Below are 19,811 nucleotides of genomic sequence, written 5' to 3'. Positions count from 1 at the left end.
AAGGCTGCATTTGGGCGGGACCGGTTTTGAAGTGGAAGCAGGAAGAACCGGAAGAGAAATATATATATATGAGATTCTTTGCATTTATAAAACGCTTTTCTCACTACTCGAAGCACTCAGCAATTGCAGGTTAAGGGCTTTGCTCAAGGGCCCAACAGAGCAGAGTCCCTATTGGCATTTACGGGATTCGTAATGCCCTGCGCCTGTCTTCTTCCCCAGTCCTTCCATTATTAAGGAGTCCCGCCATACTGCACATTTGGATGTCAGCTAATGATGTTCACATGTCATAGTGCACGATGGCTTGGGCTGCCGTAAAGTTTGCATTTCAGCAGGTTACACTCATCTGTTCTTAGACATCTCACTACATCAGTGGTGCCATCCTGCATGTGCGTGTGACCTTAGCTTCAGTGCTGCGTGTGTTTGAACTACCCATAAGCCACTGCAAACACCTCTAATCGTTGGGATTGCCACATCATTTTTAAATTGCTTTTACTTTCTGATTTACCTTTCAAATTTTTGATGGGAGTGAGAAAACTTTTTTCCCAGACCATTGGTAACCCTTATTTAAAAACGACACACCCGTTAACCAAACCAAACCCAATGCCCAACTATGGCGCCTGACATTAGTGTGGGTTTGTTTTGTTCATTTCTCCCTACCACTCAGTGTTATATCTACAGGAACATTAAAATACAACGAGCATGAAGAATGAGCCAGGCAAGTGAATCACTACGCCACACAATGAAGTGTCCCCTCTGTCACCTAAAGGCGACAGTGGAACAAGTGCGGCATCCATGCTCCACTCATTCAGTTAAATAATTACAGGACCGCACATTGTCACGGTGAAGTGGCTCTTTTTTTTGAAAAGCTTCGATAGACAAGCAAATGTCATGACAGGCTTCTGCCACACGTGGGAGCTGGTGCTACAAGAACGAAGCAGCCAACTGTGAAATGCATTGTCGCCATCTAAGTGTGACACATTTTGCTTGTTCCTTTATCCAAGGAGCCTTCCAAGAGCAGGACACCTGTCAGCCATTCATGGATACTGAACAGCTGGAGCACAGGCAGGGGACTGGTTGAGGGTCACACGGGGAGTCGAAGTCTACCATTAAAATGAGCAGCCTTGAGGTTTACAGCCCAGTGCCTTAAGAGTTACGCCATCCCACCTGCCAACATGCAGGACCCCGAGAGGCAGTCGGTCACTCGAGTTTTTAAGTTGTACCGGACAACGTATGACACTCGCGTGTCTGGTAATCCGTAAACTCACAAGTCGAAAGAAAAAGGTGTTTTTTTTTTTTTTTCTAATACAAGGGGGATTCGCTCGCCAGATCCCAGACCCCCCACCCCCCCACACACCCTCCCCCGCGCCCGGTCCTGCGCTACGCGATAGCCTCTATGCAGTTCTGCTGCTCACGTATGGGGATGCGGATGTACAGTTTACACAGATTTTTATTTTCATAGGAATTGTTACATATGCATCAACCCAACGTGTAACTGCCTGTGATTGAATTTCGTTTCTTTCTCTCTTAAATAAAACGCCTTTTTCGAATGTTTGACTCTGATTTGTTAATTGTCTTTGCAAAGGCTATTCTAACGGGAAACTGTTAACGTTTTAATACGAATGGCTTATCAAGATCTCCTTTGGTGTCTAATGTTACCCCCTGAAGATGTACTACATCACCTTTCTTGGATACGTCCTTCTTTCTACAGTAATTCGTGCGGATGGCATTATTTGTTGTAGATATTCTTCGTGATATTGTAAATTCTTCTTCCGCACGTTCACCAGTCTGTTGATACGCATTTTAGGATTCACCGTGTACTCATTTTTTCTGTTGATAACCCTTTGTGATGAAATTCTTCAATACCATTTGGACATAATACGTCTTCTTTAATTGGGAACTTAAAGTGAGGAAAACGTTAAAATATAAGACAAAAGCATTCACACGAATGAGAGGTGAGAGGACCGGGGTCTTGTTTGGAAATGTTTGAGAGGAGGGCGAGACTTGAAAAAAATCTCAAGGCAAAAGTCTCGCGGGACTTGAAAAAGTCTATCTTCCAAAAAGTCTCGTCGCGTCAAACGACTTTTTTTATATAATAGAGAGATGTCAAAAACAAGTTTGCTCACATCAGACACCAGAGATTACCGTTTGACGGAGTAATCCTTTAGTTCAAATGACAGCTTTTTGGGAATTAGAGGTCATCACACGCTGACCACTCTCGTGTTTTCTCACATATTGTCTTGGTGGTGGACAGGCCTCACTGCATGGTGTACACAAGCTGGAGTTTCCAGAGGTTTTCCAAACATCACTACGACGAACGCCATCTTCATTAAGTGGACAGTGCCATGGGAAAAATGTGAAGAAACCCACGAGAGAAAAAGAAGAACTAACAAAAAGCCTGCGGAGGTGACATAACAGGTTAGTGTGGAGGACACATGAAGAGTGCAGGCCATAAAAAAAGGAAAAACTCGGTCAACTGCATAAAAATGACTTCCATTTTTCACATTTTTGTAAAATTAATGCTTTTATTGTTAGTGGAACTTAAATATTTATAACTTTAACCACTCAGTGGCTAATGATCTGCGCTGGTATCAGTTCAAACCCCATTACTGCCAGAAGGGGTCCTACTCCGGTGGGCCCTTGAGCAAGACCCTTAACGTGAAAAACTGCTGCAGGAACCCAGAACAATGGCTGACACCCACAGGTCATGTGAAAAGAATTTCCACGCAGGGATTATCCATCCATCCATTATCCAACCCGCTATATCCTAACTACAGGGTCACGGGGGTCTGCTGGAGCCAATCCCAGCCAGCACAGGGTGCAAGGCAGGAAACAAACCCCGGGCAGGGCGCCAGCCCACCACAAGGGATTAACCAAGTATATCAAATCAAAAAAAAAAAAACAGAAAAATTCTTAAATCTATCCAAACATAAATCTTCATTTAATTTAGCCAATATTTTCATATGTATATATTAATATTTAAATGTTTTGCTGTGAATCTAAGATTAATCGAATTGTATTTGGTGTAACAAATACTCCATTACCCATTTAAACTGCATTAACACAAACAGGTAAAACCATACAAGTCGCTTTCATTTGTTCTGATGACTGCAGTTGGTGTTATCTTCACAGTACAACAGAATTACTAAATGGGCAACAACGTTGGCCAACGGATTAAAAAACAAGTGGCATAAATCAGCTTCCAGGAGCGCACAAAATCCACAGCATTCAGAAAAATAAAAAATATCAACTTACCGAAAGTCTTTCAATTTCCCTCCAGCTGTACAAAGGTGAGGTCTTCTAAAGGTGGTCTGCTTCTTATTCCAAGAGCCAAGCATATAAGAAGTGGTCAGGTGGCTTTCTGCTGCTGTGCACCAAAAACTTGGAATAATTTACCAAGAGAGATGGATAATGGATGGATGGAGATGCCAGGCGAACACAGCACATTTGAAAAAACACTCCCAGAAGCCCACTTTTTAAAAGTGGCCTCCTCAGAACTACATTTTAGTTCATCCCTTAATAAACCGGACATGCACTGAATTATCATACTCTTCAATGAACCTGCATTCTTTATTAATAATCTTGACTTTTCTCCGTTTTCTTTACCAATTCTTCTCTGGTGGCTTTCTGTGTCACCACCACCGCCACCCCCTTGGCCAAAGTCCTGTGCAGCTGCCGGTCATTTTGAATGGAAACAGACACCCAAACCTGCTATGAGACCCACCATGGTGAATCCTTTAGACCAGGGGTGTCCAACTCCAGTCCTGGAAGGCCACAGGTTTTCATTCTAACCATCTTCTTCATTAGTGATCAGTTTTTGCGAATTAACTTGTTTTGTCTTAAATTGATGTGACTCGGGCTCCTTAGTTGTTTCTTTGTCCTTAATTAGCAAGCCAAACAATAAGGAGACACAAAATAAACCAAAATATGACCAGCAAACTGTGACCATCACACAATAGCTGAAAATAAAGAAAGGTGAAGATCTCAGTAAATTTGATTTGAGGTCACCTAAACATTTTGATGGTGTTCTTAGACAAAACAGAAAATCAAGAGTTTTGGTAATGTCTGTTGTAGCAGAACGAGAGCAGCAACGAGCCCTGGAATGAAACAACGGGTTTACTAAACAGAAAGAATCAGCTTCACATTACGAGACTGGTTGGAGTTTGAAGCCCCGATTTAGCTGGTTATCTGTCAGCTCATTTAATAGATAGATAGATAGATAGATAGAGATACTTTATTAATCCCAGGGGGAAATTCACAATGTCTCATTTCTCTTTGGCTGCAATTTAATAAAAAATCAATTCAGAGGACTGAATCCTTAAAAATGGCAATTAAAATGAAGGGAAAAAGGAGTTACTTAGCAGTGAAAAGTGGTCACTGATTAGGAAAAGGGTCAGAATGAAAACTTGCAGCCACTGTGGGCATCCAGGCCTGCAGTTTGACACCCCTGCTTTAGACGGAGAACATTTTGGACATTTATATTTGGCAGAATAACCAGTGGGGGACTGGGTCGTCTTTTGGTTTTGAAACCCAGCAGAATGAACCCTGCCCAATCTAAAAAAAATAATTCTTTAATAAGTAATCAATCACTTCGAGGTAAATCCTTTGTATGAAAAGGGGTTTCAAAAATAAATGCTGTTGTGTGGAGATTCCTTGGAGCACAAGGCAACAAAAGGGCTGGACATTTATGTAAACAGAGGAGAGTCCCATTCATATAACTTGGTTTAAGTTGAATCAATTTAATTCAAACACCTAGAGTGACATTTCGAGTATTAAAAAGTGTTGATTTTGAGCGAGTAACTTGAAATAAACCGCTATTGACAATAAAACCCCCAGACTGATTATACAAGAAAAGAATTCATTGGCCGTTTCAACAGGATTTGCTAATGCGACAGAGAGAACTCTCAATCTAACTAGAAAAGTACAGATCTGCAAGTATCAAGTTATACCAAACTTAAAATGAGATAACTTGAACAACCGTGTTAGTTCATTTTATAGGGGGTCTTCAGCAGAGGCCAACTGGGGTGGGCAGGGAGTGACCATCGCTGCAGACGGCTTTAAGTGGGGTTTATGTTCCTCGAGCAGGTTTGGGGTTCGCTTTCTTTTTGGCACAGCAGGGATGCACAACATAAAACAAGACATACAACATCCAGTTTTAAATTTAGAACACAAGCTCGTGAAGATGGTCTGTTCAGTTAACAACAGTGAAAAATGATCAGGGGGCCAAAGATCACTCGATTACTTACAGCACTGAGATCAAGAGATTAGATTCTTCATGACAAATGAAACTTTGGAAATTAGGCTTAGTTGTTGTTAGACAATCATCTTGGCCTAACCTGCCTGTGAGAGGGCTGCTGCTGCATACGTACCTGTGTGTGGTTGAGAGAACATTAACGGAACACGCCACCCAAAGCACTTTAATGTTACATACACTGCAATGGGATGAAGTTAATTGCCAAAAATTTAAAAACTCAAGCCAATGAGGATAACTGGATGTTCAGAGAGTTTGCCGTTTGCTCAGCATCAGTCCCAACACAATCTACTGTGTCAGCAACAGCAAGGTATTAATTCTTCATTTTAAAAACAAAAAATCTGCCATTACAACAGATCCAAGGCCAGCCGATTTAAATCTAATAGTTTCCCTGAACCTTTGCGGCCCTCTGCTGTAATCAGTCTGCCCTAATTACTTACTGTGAGAGACTACATCACCACATTTACAGCCATGTCGTAGGGTTCAACTATTTCTGCTAAGCAGTGACAGTCATGGCAACCCCACTCCAAGGAGACCACTAGATGTATACACCGCTGCACTGATAAAAGTTACAGGGCAAGTCCACCTTTGAAGCAGAGCGACTCCAGAATGCTTTTCACAGTACAGGTGAATAAAAATCCCAAGACAACAGGGGATGATTCAAGAAATCACTTCCGAGTATTCTCCAGTCCCCATATAGAAATCTCAAAGAAACAAATGGGACCCCCTCAAACGTTGGAGCAAGTGTAAAAATTGTTTGAAAGACTACTTGAAGTACTTTCCTCACTGCATTCATTTAAAAAAAATCTTTATAGAGTTTCAAAGCAAGCACTTGCTATTCCAGAACTTCTAACCTCACTCCTGTGCCTGCTGTTCATTATAATTCCAGCTCAAACCATTTGTAAATTGCCAAAAAATTTATGCATTATAGGACGACAGCAATGCACTTCAGCACAATCACCGTTACTCCTAAGGGAAGCCAGTTTTTCCATCAGTGTAGAGGAGAGTTTCTAGCTGCCTTGGCCAGAACTGCATTAGAGAGGCAATGGCATTTAAAATTTATGATGGAGCTCTAGTTGCATCACTGAGACACCAACCTCAAACTCTAGAGCAGCACAATGTAACCCCTTATCCTCTCCTACATCACACAAGGCTATTGATTATGTTGACACAGATGTACACTAATGCACCAAGAGCACCCTCGAGGCAGTGAACAGAGGAGGCAATAAACAATACGCCAAGTATGAGCACTAGGCAAAGCCCAGGAGGTCACACGAGCGATTCAAGTATAGGATGTCACACAGGAAACTGCTTTGTGTTGCATGCTGCTGTTGTGGAAAGGCATCTTAATAAAAAAATCTTGCCTGTTTGGTAACTGCCAGGGTTGGGTCTCTTCCCATTTCCATCCATCAATACCCATAATACATATCACATACCTTAAAACTTCCTTCTGGTATTTCACCCTTTGTTGGAACAGAATTATAAATCCGTTTATGACCAAGAATCATTTAAGTCCAGCCCAACAATCAACTTCAAGGGGTAACTGCACTTGTAATATGAAGCAGCAAACACCTTGACATGGCACTTTAAGAAATGTGTTAAAAATTTAGTGACTGTGCGCCAGATGTTTGTCTCAAGTTACGCATTTACAAGTCATTCGAGATTGTATGCAGACATCCTGTTAAAGTGAAAGATTTAACCAAAATAAATTCAAACCAACTTCTTATACCTTAATGGTGAGAATACCAAACAATTTTATTCAAAACAAAATTAAAAACAAATACGAATTATGCAAAATTCAGTCTTAGGATAAGCTGTGTACTTGTGAACACAATCAACATGCCGACAAAGGAATGGCAAATGAAACGCCAGAAAACTGAGTTAAGGTTCTTCACTCTCCCCTCACATCCTTTTAATTGGTAAAGAATCAACTTTGCAGAGAAAGGGGGGGTGGGGGGAGGCGAACAAGATTCAGCAGTGTGATAATATGGCTCCTTACAGAGAGGAGTGAATGAACAGAAATTGAAAATCTACAAGCTATCCAAAAACAGCAAGGGAAGGGAAGGTTTATTCTTCATCCAAGGAATCTCTCTCAATCGCGTAAGCCATGAAGAAAGCATCTGGTCTTTTCGGGACAAGGGGATGACCCGGTCTCACAATCTCAAAGCCCAGAAAACTGAATGTTCGAAGAAGTGCCGCTGAAACAGGAGGGACACATTTTAATATGAAACTGAAACCACAGCACCCAATGATAACATTCTACCCCAGAATTCCCAGTGAAGGCAGTATCAATAGCCTACCTCTGTCATCCCGATTCTTGTGAAAACAGATGAACACATTGTTCACTTGTAAATGTTCCTCAGCAAACTCAAGCAGAAGGGCAAAACTGCAGAGAAAAAGATGCAACGTGTAACAGGCAGCTATTAATGCAAAAGTGCCAGCACTGCATGCAATGCAACTGAACAAGAACAGACAAAACTGCGGTTACTGGGACATGGGAAAAAACTGGAAACATCTCCTTTCGCACTATTCCCTTAAACTAAAAGCAGAATTCTACATTCTTCAGGCAGTGTAGCATCGATCTAAACATAGGTATAAGGTATCCAACTAAATGCAAGATGGCTTACCTATCCTTGCTTCCTTCAGGGAGGGCACCAGGGACTATCTCCACGTACATGTTTGCATTGCTGAGCATTGCCCTCCAACTGACCTGCTTGGAGTCAGTGAGCCTGGACTGAATGTGAAGGATTTTAGTCTTGCTGGTGGAAGCTAAATCTTCTGTTATCACCAGTCGATTATCCTGAAACAGAAAAATCTTTCAAAAAAGACCCAAGCTGCACAGAAATTTAACACATCCATCTCCTTCCTAACCCCCCACCCATTCAGATTACAAGAGCCTGTGCCTATTCCAGGAGCATTGGCCACAAAGCAGGAAGTCACCAAGTGCAGCACCAGTCTATGGTTGAGCAATCCTTGCTTTTACAGTACCACAAATTAACCAAATATGAAAAGGTTTGGGATAAAAGGAATTTTTCTGTTACTCTGGTTTTTCCTCCAAGAAACAGCATGGGACAGCACTTGGGTTGGTGCTCAAATGCAGGGCACAGGAGCTATGAGGTTAAACACAGCAACTGACCCATCTTTCTAGGACTTCCACCACCATTCAATGAGAGTGAAATGATTGCTCAGTTTACTTTGGGTACACAAAAAAAGCTCACACCTACCAAAACACTACTGCTTTAAGAGGTTCCAGCTTCAACCACTGCTAGTGGCAGGATCCCACAAGTGTTCTATATTGCCAAGAACAATGTCCCCAACAGCATTTTGTGGTAGTGTATAAATAACAGGCCCTGCCCCTCTTCCCCTTAAACCTGTTTTTAATGCATTCTACAAGTAAGCCTTTGCTCTGGCCTTGAAATTGCATTTTTACAACCAAAAGTGGAAAACTTACCGAATAAAATAAGTTAGCTGAAAGATTGTGATCCCGTTGACTATTCCCTCGCCCACCTGGGATCTTCAGGGGTGGGTGAGGGACATCAGGAGCACCACAGAGGCCCGGGACCCAGGTTACTACTGCAATTGAAGGAGACCCTGGAACTGCAAACAAAAAAAAAAGGTGTGGGGGAGAGAGAGAGAGAAAGCACTTTTTAAATAAGTAAAGAGTCTCAGGATCAGACAGGTGTGGCTAAAGACGTAATTCAGTGCAACATGTGAAATTTGGACCACTGTTGTGATATGAATTTTGAGGGAGCACGCCGGATATAAGGAGATGAAGCGGACAAGTCTGTAAATAAGTCCTCATCTTGCCAAAAGCTCAAAAAGGAGGTTAAAAAATTAAAAGGTGAAACAAAAAAAAAAAACCTTTAAAAGCACACATCGTTTGAAGCAGAAATAATCTGGGGTAGCACTTATTAACTTGGCATTTTTTGCTTTCAAAGAAAATAAAGGTTAGCATTTTAATTATTTAAACCTCTACTTACACCATTAATGTATACTCACAAGGAAAATCAGAGCAAAGAGATTCATCCAAATAAACCCAACCTGTAAAATAAGTGACCCCTTGAGCAGGCAGTTTCATGTAAACATTCATAAAGTTGCCATTAACACATGCACACTAAATCAGAAATTAAATATCTGCATGCGTCAACTGTTTTTTTCATTAGTGGGTAACTGCATTAAGAGTCAACTACAGCAAGTCATTTAAGGTGGGGGGGGGGGGGGGGGTAATTTATGTAGCATCAAAATTATGTACACGGACAAGAGTTCAGATGGAATCTAATAACCATGATTAAAAAAAAAAAAAAAAGCCATTAAATATATTTGAGGGGGAAGCGCCAACCTGCATTTACTATTTTAATAGTTAACTACTATCCTATACAGCTTTAGCATTGCGTCAATATCTACACAAACTGTCGAGCCAGCATGTTTTGGCAGGGTAAAGCCATTTCTCAACCACTACTTGGGTCTGGCACTCTGCCACATGAAGATGAAGGGGAGAAACATTCACATTGGCTCCCAGAAACAACACCACAGTGGCCTGAAAGATGGGCACTCCTGAACTTGTCAAGAGTGAGAATTATCAAAAACTCTACAAGCTAATGTAGTCATTAAGAAACATTAACAGGCATGGGATGCATTAAGAACTTTGAAATCATTTGTATGCTGCTGTTCAGAGAGTTTGGGGACCAAACACTAACAATGTGCAAAGCAAAGACAGTACAGCATGAGAAGCTGTCTCGACAGTACAGCAAGCAGTTAAACGGGGACGGTAACCCTTCTGTTCAGCTCTAGTATAGGGACACTTTTCTTTCACAGAAGCCCACTAACCAAAAAAAAAAAAAAAAAACCAGCATTTTCGATCATCCATAAGGGGGGGGGGGGGGGGGTCAGAACCAGGAAAATCTAGTTCCAGCTCAGAACAGCCTGTCTTGCGTACGTGCAATCACGCACACAGCTGGCACTATTTCAATACACACACACACACTAACCAATTGGTCTTTAAAAATTGGCAGACGCATTTACATTGCTCAATAAGCTGAAAAGGCAGCTAGCTTTTAGTCACCTGTGGGGGGGGGGGGGGGGGGAGCATGTAATCTAGAAAACACAATGTAGACAACACAATAAACACCTGCCAAAGTAGGGTCAAAGAAGGGACAATCAAGAATGTACATCAGTGAAAACCCAAACAGGTCAAGAGCATTGAACCGAAGGAAAGGTGAATTGTCAACATGGTGCTGATAGAGGGGAAGAAAAAAAACACAAGAACTACATTTAACATTGAAACATGCACTACATATTAAATATTTGAGATCTGATTAAGCAGCTGTGTGCGTTTTCACATTGCAATGGATAGGCCCCAGCTTTCCCACAAACTGCTAGTGAAACAAGCTTCCGGCCTCCGTTCAAATTTCTGAGTCCCTCGGTGTTTAACAAGTGTTTGGTGAAAAATCTGGAGTTACTTGTTTGACATAATGGTCATACATGTCCGTTAGTCAAATGTCTGCCTCAGGCTTATCAATGACTAAGTATTTTTCAAATAACTTCATTGACAATGGCAGACAACACTTGTTTCCAAAACCGTCCCTCAAACAGATGTTTACTCAATTATGTTGACCTCTTCTGTAAGTCACTTTGGATAAATGTGTCTGCTAAGCAAATAAATGAAAATGCTCATTACATGCAGGTTTGAAAAACTGATGGACTCTGGACTCTACTCCATTAAGTGACCAATTCGGCCCCCAACAACTGACTGACAGATGCAACAGCCTTTGCTCCTTCACATGGACAATTTTAATCAGTGAGTGGCAGATGCCTCCACTTAAATTTGAAGAAAAATTGAAGGGACTACATACTACTTGTACACTCAGAAGAGGTCTAAAAGCATCTGGCTTATTACAAAATCAAGAGGTACAGTCCCTACATTTACATCTTACAGGAAAATATTGTTCAGGAGTAGTATAAAATAACCAAACCTTACGCAAGCTTAAATTGCAAACCCCTCAAATGGCAAAACATGAGGGTGATCCCAGTGGCTCATTTGGGGTGGAGACAAACCTGCTTAAGCAACATTTCCATCCACATGAGTCTCCACATCTAAAAGGTCCACCTGCAGTGCTCGACCCAACTCAAACTAACATCTTAACTGTTCATCTTTCATCACTTGCTGTGCATTTTTCACCCCATGCACATGAAAACATTTAAAGCGGATAAATGGGAACACATACTGTTAAACTGTGCAACACACACACGATGACGTGGGTAAAAAAAAAAAAAAAAAGTTAAAACACCCAATCCCAAAAATGATGCAAGAGGTGAGCAATCAATGGTCACTCAGTAGCAAAACCGTATTCGTGCTCCAGGATTTTCCATCCCGTTCACGAGTGCCAGGTTTGACGCAGCAGTGGGCCCCTCTGTGAAGAGCTCCTGTTGTGGATATTAATTACATTAAATGAAGGCAGATTACTGGATTTTTTTTAAAAATTCACATTACATAAAAGCACGACGGATGCTTAAAAAAAAAAAAAACTGCCTAGTTTAATACTACCCACGAATGAAACAAAGCGGATCTTAACACCAGAGCTGTTAACACATACGTAACGGCTGAATCGAGAACGTTAATAAAGGGGGGGGGGGGGGGGAGAAGAAGAGAAAGGTGAACAAAAAGCTGCTTATGTAAACGGCGACTACGACACTGAAAATATTGGACGCCTTTTTAAAGGTTTTCGTTATCCGTTTTATGACAAGCCAATAATTAACTAAATTCTGCTTCATTCTTAAGTGTGGTACACGTTCGATCATGCAGGTTGGGCCTTCTTGTCGTCAGCGGCCTTCTCTCTTGGGGAATTTCCAAGCTTTCAATAGATTTCTAGAAATTTCACTTCCTTCGCTTCCCGAGCCAGACAGGCACACGACAATCACATATATACTCCCCCCTCCCCCATCTCCATAAAACGACCTCTCCCCCAATTTTTACCGAGCAGGTATTTACCTTAATGACATTTGCCAAGACAATTTATAGTAATGTACTTAAATTCCGGGACACAATGGAGGGTCTCGCCGTTATGTAGTAAGGGCCGAGTGTCTGCTTGCCTGTTAAGGAGGGAGTGCTGGTGTGCCCTTGACCGGGCTTCTTTTACAGCCACACCCGCAATACTGCTTAATCCATACCCAACGTTAAACACCACGTTTCAGACTGTCATCTTCAAAACACTGAAAATAAACACCCCAAATTATCTCCTATACTCCCTTGGTCTAACCCGTTGTTTGCACCTGCTTAACGTACGAAGGCTCTGCGCCTTTAACGCTGAAGTCGCCCCACCCCCACGGTGTAATAAACAAGGCCCGAGGCTGAACCGCGGCCTACAATCACAGGTAACGTATCCTAGGCCCGGCCTTTAACAGTGTTACACTCACCTTTCACTATCGTTGATTTTACTGGAGAAACTAATCAAAGGCATCCTGGTTTTATTTCCTTCTTTTTCTCTGACAAAACAGTGACTGTTCAGTATCCGCTGGAGGTTGGATTTCACCATCCGGCCTCTGACTGCTAACGCAGATCTTAGGTGCCCTTCGACTCGAGCAGAGTGGTTTGGAAAGATAACGAGCGAGCACGGTTTATATAACGGAGGCGGTGCCGACTGCCAATGATAGACTTGTTGAGGGGGCGTGGAATAACCATAAAAGACGACTGGGTGGAAGTCAACGGGGTTGTCAGTTAAATGGGGCGTGGTTATGTGCAAAGATGAAAATTTTCCACTACGACATAAACCTGAGGAACTTGCTTGCGCGTCCCCGCTAAACGCGTGACAAGTAAGTGCACGTCGGCCAAGAAAGATAGAAACAGTTACGGGTTAAAATAACGAGATTATGTTTAAGCAAATATATGACTCTGCAATATTAATGTGCATATTGATTTTGTAAATTTAAGTGCATTTAAAACAGATACAATCCTACCTATTTATTCTGAAAACGGATAGAGTCGATACCATAAATTACGGGTGAGCATCGTTCGCAAGAGCAGGAGAGAAGACGGGATGGGAAGACGGGCCATCATAGAGCTCATGAAAACAAGCACCCACCCACACTTAACCACAGTTAACCTAATATACGCATAAAGCACCATGAAAAAGAAGGGAGGCTGCCAAAAGAAAACGTAGTCGCCCACGGGAAATACCGGCACATTCATCGCTGTGTAGAAACAAACCTGCATCTTTTAAGTGCGAGGCATCACTTTAAACGGTGCAGGGTCGTAGCATTTCCGGGGTTCAGTAAAATGAAGTGCGCTATAAAATGTATCGTATCCAGGGAGGCGCTGAAATCAAAAACTGGCTCTGCATCTTGGTTTACACCACAATCAGATAGACACCAGCCATCCTTGCGCCCAGACCCCCGCAGTGCACATAGTCGTTTTTAAGTTAAGTAATTTAAGACATACAGACGTATTAAGACTTCGTTACACATTTTGTTATGTAGCAGCCTAAGGCTGAAATCATTAAAATTAAGTTTTTCCCACATCAGTTAACACTCAATTTTCCAGAATGAAAGGAGCAAAAACAGGATTTTGTCAATTTTTGCAAACAATTAAAAAAAAAAAACTAAAACTAATAGGCTCCACTGCAGTGGCCCTGAAGAAGTAGGTTTGAAAATGGATGGATGGACGAATGAATTAAATATCCCACTGACACAAGTATTCAGACCGTTTGCATTGACTCAGGTGCACCCCACTCTAGTGATTATTATTGAGATGCTTCTGTACCTTGTTTGGAGCCAACCTGTGGTCAGTTGTAGTGATTGGACTTGTGATTTGTGAAGGCACACATCTGTCTACAGGAGGTCCCACTGTTGAGCAAAAACCAAGCCATGAGGTTGAAGGAATTGCCTGCAGAGCTTAGAGTCGGGATTGTGTCAAGGCACAGATCTAGGGAAAGCTACAAAAATTGAAGGTTCCCTGGAGAGCACAGGCTTCCATAATTCTTAAATGAAAGAAGTCTAGAGCAACCACGACGCTTCCTAAAGCTGGCCTTTCAACCAAAGTGAACAATCATGGGAGAAGGGCTTTGGTAAGAGAGGTGACCACGAAACAGATGGACACTATGGCTGAGCTTCACCGAACCGTTGTGGAGATGGGAGAAACTTCCAGAAAGACACCCACTACTTCAACACTCAACTAACCTGGACTCTTAAACACCTACTTGGAGTTCACAAAAAGGCACCTAAAGGATTCTCTGACTGTGAGAAACAAGATTCTCTGCTCTGATGAGACCAAGATTGAACTGTTTAATCTCAGTTCTAAGAATCACATTTGGAGGAAATCGGGCACCACTCCTTGCCTATGCAATGGCATTACAATAGTGGAGCATGGTGGAGGCAGCCTCATACTCTGGAGTTGTTTATCAGAGGCTGGGACTGGGACTGGGATAATAACCAGGGCTGAGGGAAAGCTGAACAGAGCAAAGTATGAAGATATCATTAATGAAAACCTGCTCCTGAGCACTCTGGAGCCCAGACTGAGCTGAAGGTTAACCTTCCAACAGAACAAAACAAAGACAATGCAGAAGTGGCTCAGGAACATCTCTTGAAATGTTCTTGAGTTCCCCAGCCAGAGCTCAGACTTGAGCCTAATGGAACATCTCTGGAGAAAATAGCTGTCCACTGATGGTCTCCATCCAGCCTGACAGAGTTTGAGATGATCTGCAGCGAAGAATGGCAGAAAATCCAGGTGTGTGAATCTTTGGCTATGTGAAACTAGAGGAAATAAAATCAAAATAATTTTGGTTAACACCAGATACTGACTCAATGTTCCTAAACATTTAACTTTATCTTTGTCACGGCTGCTGCTTAATAAAACTTTGAAACCATCTGTTCATTTGAGTGTTTTGATTAGCTGTATTGTTTTGTGCCCTATCATAAATGGTCATAGTAAATGGGTTGATGGGCTCACCTCTTCTATGCTCTGACCCAATGCAGTCCATCACTCATAAGTCACTCATTTTCTCACAAGATGCCACCCCTTGCTGGAATGATTGACATTTTTTCCTTTACTTTATCAGCAGTATGATCTTGTGATTGAAGAGGTGCACTAAAGATAGATAGAGATATATGTAAGGAACTATATTAGTTAGATTTAATAATGTGAAAGGCACTGTATTAGAAAGAGATTTGTACACTATATTAGATATATAGACAGATCTGAAAGGCTCTATATTAGAAAGATAGATATATAAAACACTATATTAGATACAGTAGATGTGAAAGGCACTATATTGATAGATTTGATTAAATAAATATGTAAAACACTAGATTAGATAAATAGATACATAGATAACTGTTGACTGTGACCTCAATTTTAAATTGCATATTAATCAGATTACTAGGACAGCATTTTTTCACTTAAGAAATATAGCAAAAGTTAGACCTCTTATCATTGAAAGATGCAGAGAAATTAGTTCACGCTTTTGTTTACAGTCAACTAGATTACTGTAACGCACTCCTCTCAGGACTACCCAAAAAAGACATAAATCGATTGCAACGAGTGCAGAATGCAGCTGCTAGAATCCTAACTAGGAAAAGAAAATCTGAACATATCTCTCCAGATTTGATGTCACTACACTGGTTACCTGTGTCATTCAAAATCGACTTTAAAATACTGCTTATTGTTTACAAAGAATAAAATAATCTCGCCCCATCTTATATATCGGAGTGTCTGACACCTTATATTCCAAATCGTAACTTTAGATCCTCAAATGAGTGTCTGCTTAGAATTCCAAGAGCTAAACTTAAAAGAAGTGGTGAGGTGACCTTCTGCTGTTATGCACCTAAAATCTGGAATAGCCTGCCAATAGGAATTCACCAGGCTGATACGGTGGAGCACTTTAAAAATCTGCTAAAAACACGTTACTTTAACATGGCTTTCTATAACTTCATTTTAATTTAATCCTGATGCTCTGCATATTCAATTAATTATCATTATTATTCTTGGTGGCTCCAATATCTAACCCCTACTCTCTCTTCTGTTCTTTTTCCGGTTTTCTGTGGTGACCTGTGCCACCACCACCTGATGAAAGCACCATGATGTCCCTACACTGATGGATTAAAGACTAGAAGTCCATGTGACCGTCATCATCAAGTCCTTCCATGAGAACCCTGAATACAATGAGGACTGATTGAGGTCATTTATGTTAGGTAGAATGCCTAGAGGAGGCTGGGTGGTCTCATGGCCTGGAACCCCTGCAGATTTTATTTTTTCTCCATCCGTCTGGAGTTTTTTTTGTTTTTTCTGTCCTCCCTGGCCATCAGACCTTACTTTTATTCTATGTTAATTAGTGTTCTCTTATTTTAATTCTTACTTTGTCTTTTTCTCTTTCTTCATCATGTAAAGCACTTTGAGCTACATTATTTGTATGAAAATGTGCTATAGAAATAAATGTTGTTGTTGTTGTAGAGAGATGGATGTGAAAGTCACCATATTATATAGCTGGATATGATCACACCACACTCTCCATCACAGAGTTGTAGAAGATGTCACTGCTAACGTTTAAGGTGCACAGTCACCTAAGACGAAGGAGTCTTCTTGGCCCTTTCTTCTACAGCTCCTCTGTGTTTCGAGACGTCTCCTACTCGTCATCTCTCCCACTTGCTTGTTTTTCTCCCTCAACCTATCGTACAGTTTGTGGTCTGACGGGACAGCCCACATAGAGAGTGGCGCACCAGGAACTGTCCCCTTAATCTCTATGGATAGTCCATTCCAGACAGAGACTCACAGTATGGTGACATGTTGCTTGATGATTAACACATGTACATTATGTAAGAATTTCACTGTGCTCTGTAAACATGATCATAGTTATAGTATTGCCCATGTAGTAGAAATCCCTCCATCATAGTCATCAGTATCTATAGTCAACGACTTGGGTGCTGTCTACCATTCTTACATGAATGATTTCTTCTATCTTCCACCAGCAAAAAAAAATCTAAGACATACATTCCTTCAACATCTGCAATAAGATGCTGCAGATGTTCTATCAAACAGTTGTGGCGAGCGCCCTCTTCTACGCAGTGGTGTGCTGGGGAGGCAGCATTAAGAGGAAAGACGCCTCATGCCTGGACAAACTGGTGAGGAAGGCAGGCTCTATTGTTGGCATGGAGCTGGACAGTTTAACATCTGTGGCAGAGCGAAGGGCGCTCAGCAGGCTCCTATCAATTATGGAGAATCCACTGCATCCACTAAATAGTATCATCTCCAGACAGAAGAGCAGCTTTAGCGACAGACTGCTGTCACTGTCCTGCTCCACAGACAGATTGAGGAGATCGTTCCTCCCCCAAACTATGCAACTCTTTAATTCCACCCGGGGGGGGTAAACGTTAATATTTAACATTATACATAGTTATTGTCTGTTTTTTCACCTGTATTATTATCATTCTTTAATTTAATATTATTTATTGTATCAGTATGCTGCTGCTGAAGATTGTGAATTTCCCATTGGGATTAATAAAGTATCTATCTATCTATCTATCTATCTATCTATCTATCTATCTATCTATCTATCTATCTATCTATCTATCTATCTATCTATCTATCTACAACAGTAAGCACTGCTTCCTTTCTTATCTCTAAAGTGTTATTTCAAAATAAAAGTGAGAAGATCACTAGATCTTATATCTTTATGTCCATCCAGACCTCAGGTTTCAGTCTAACACCATACATACTGTCTTCTTCTTCTTCTTCTGCTTCTTCTTTTTCGGCTGCTCCCATTCGGCTGTGGGGTTGCCACAGCGGATCATCTTCTTCCATATCTTCCTTTCCTCACCATCTTGTTCTGTTACACCCATCACCTGCATGTCCTCTCTCACCACATCCGTAAACCTTCTCTTAGGCCTTCCTCTTTTCCTCTTTCCTGGCAGCTCTATCCTTAGCATCCTTCTCCCAATATGCCCAGCATCTCTCTTCTGCATATGTCCAAACCAACGCAATCTCGACTCTCTGACTTTGTCTCCTAACCGTCCAACTTGAGCTGACCCTCTAATGTACTAATTTCTAATCCTATCCATCCTCGTCACACCTAGTGCAAATCTTAGCATCTTTAACTCTGCCACCTCCAGCTCTGTCTCCTGCTTTTTGGTCAGTGCCTCCGTCTCCAACCCATATAACATAGCTGGTCTCACTACCATCCTGTAGACCTTCCCTTTCACTCTTGCTGATACCCGTCTGTCACAAATTACTCCTGACACTCTTCTCCACCCATTCCACCCTGCCTGCACTCTCTTTTTCACCTCTCTTCCACAATCCCCATTACTCTATACTGTTGATCCCAAGTATTTAAACTCATCCACCTTCGCTAACTCTACTCCCTGCATCCTCACCATTCCACTGACCTCCCTCTCATTTACACACATGTATTCTGTCTTGTTCCTACTGACCTTCATTCCTCTCCTCTCTAGAGCATATCTCCACCTCTCCACGGTCTCCTCAAACTCCTCCCTACTATCACTACAGATCACAATGTCATCAGTAAACATCATAGTCCATGGGGACTCCTGTCTAATCTCGTTTTTCAACCTGTCCATCACCATTGCAAATAAGAAAGGGCTCAGAGCCGATCCCTGATGTAATCCCACCTCCACCTTGAATGCATCTGTCACTCCTACCGTAGACCTCACCACAGTCACACTTCCCTCGTACATATCCTGTACAACTCTTACATACTTCTCTGCCACTCCTGACTTCCTCATACAATACCACATCTCCTCTCAAAGCACCCTGTCATATGCTTTCTCCAGGCCCACAAAGATGCAATGCAACTCCTTCTGGCCTTCTCTAAACTTCTCCATCAACACTCTCAGAGCAAACATTGCATCTGTGGTGCTCTTTCTTGGCATGAAACCATACTGCTGCTCACTAATCATCACCTCCCTTCTTAACTGAACTTCCACTACTCTTTCCCATAACTTCATGCTGTGGCTCATCAATTTTATCCCCCTGTAGTTACAACAGTCCTGCAGATCCCCCTTATTCCTAAATATCGGCACTAGTACACTTCTTCTCCACTCCTCAGGCATCCTCTCACTTTCCAAGATTCCATTAAACAATCTGGTTAAAAACTCTACTGCTATCTCTCCTAAACACCTCCATGCTTCCACTGGTATGTCATCTGGACCAACGGCCTTTCCATTTTTCATCCTCTTCATAGCTGTCCTTACTTCCTCCTTGCTAATCCGTTGCATTTCCTGATTCACTATCTCCACATCTTCCAACCTCTTCTCTCTCTCATTCTCTTCATTCATCAGACTCTCAAAGCACTCTTTCCATCTGCTCAACACACTCTCCTCGCTTGTGAGTACGTTTCCATTTTTATCCTTTATCACCCTAACCTCCTGCACATCTTTCCCAGCTCGGTTCTTCTGTCTAGCCCATCAGTCCTGTTCTCCCTCCCTAGTGTCCAACCTCTCATACAACTCATCATACGCCTTTTCTTTAGCCTTCGCCACCTCTCTCTTCACCTTGCGCCTTATCTCCTTGTACTCTTGTCTACTTTCTGCATCTCTCTGACTATCCCACTTCTTCTTTGCC

The 19,811-nt window shown here is 41.8% G+C and overlaps 2 protein-coding genes across 2 annotated transcripts; both read right to left on the bottom strand.

Moving 5' to 3' along the window:
• Positions 1-6,968: 6,968 nt before the first annotated feature.
• Positions 6,969-12,858, bottom strand: oaz1a (ornithine decarboxylase antizyme 1a). The gene is given in 6 exon segments (XM_028816440.2): positions 6,969-7,446; positions 7,549-7,634; positions 7,876-8,048; positions 8,700-8,786; positions 8,788-8,845; positions 12,662-12,858. Coding segments are annotated over 6 exon segments (654 nt in total). The 5' UTR covers positions 12,781-12,858; the 3' UTR covers positions 6,969-7,315.
• Positions 7,316-13,298, bottom strand: LOC127529976 (ornithine decarboxylase antizyme 1-like). Its single transcript, XM_051935414.1, has 5 exons — positions 13,244-13,298; positions 8,700-8,845; positions 7,876-8,048; positions 7,549-7,634; positions 7,316-7,446 (listed from the first exon to the last, which is right to left on the bottom strand). The coding sequence occupies exons 1-5, from the start codon at positions 13,296-13,298 to the stop codon at positions 7,316-7,318; spliced, it is 591 nt and encodes a 196-aa protein (XP_051791374.1).
• Between the last annotated feature and the right edge of the window lie 6,513 nt (positions 13,299-19,811).

This window comes from Erpetoichthys calabaricus, chromosome 12 (assembly GCF_900747795.2).
Source record: "Erpetoichthys calabaricus chromosome 12, fErpCal1.3, whole genome shotgun sequence".
Lineage (NCBI taxonomy): Eukaryota > Metazoa > Chordata > Cladistia > Polypteriformes > Polypteridae > Erpetoichthys > Erpetoichthys calabaricus.
Note: the sequence above shows the minus strand (reverse complement) of the source record. Positions and strands in the feature narration are given on the sequence as shown.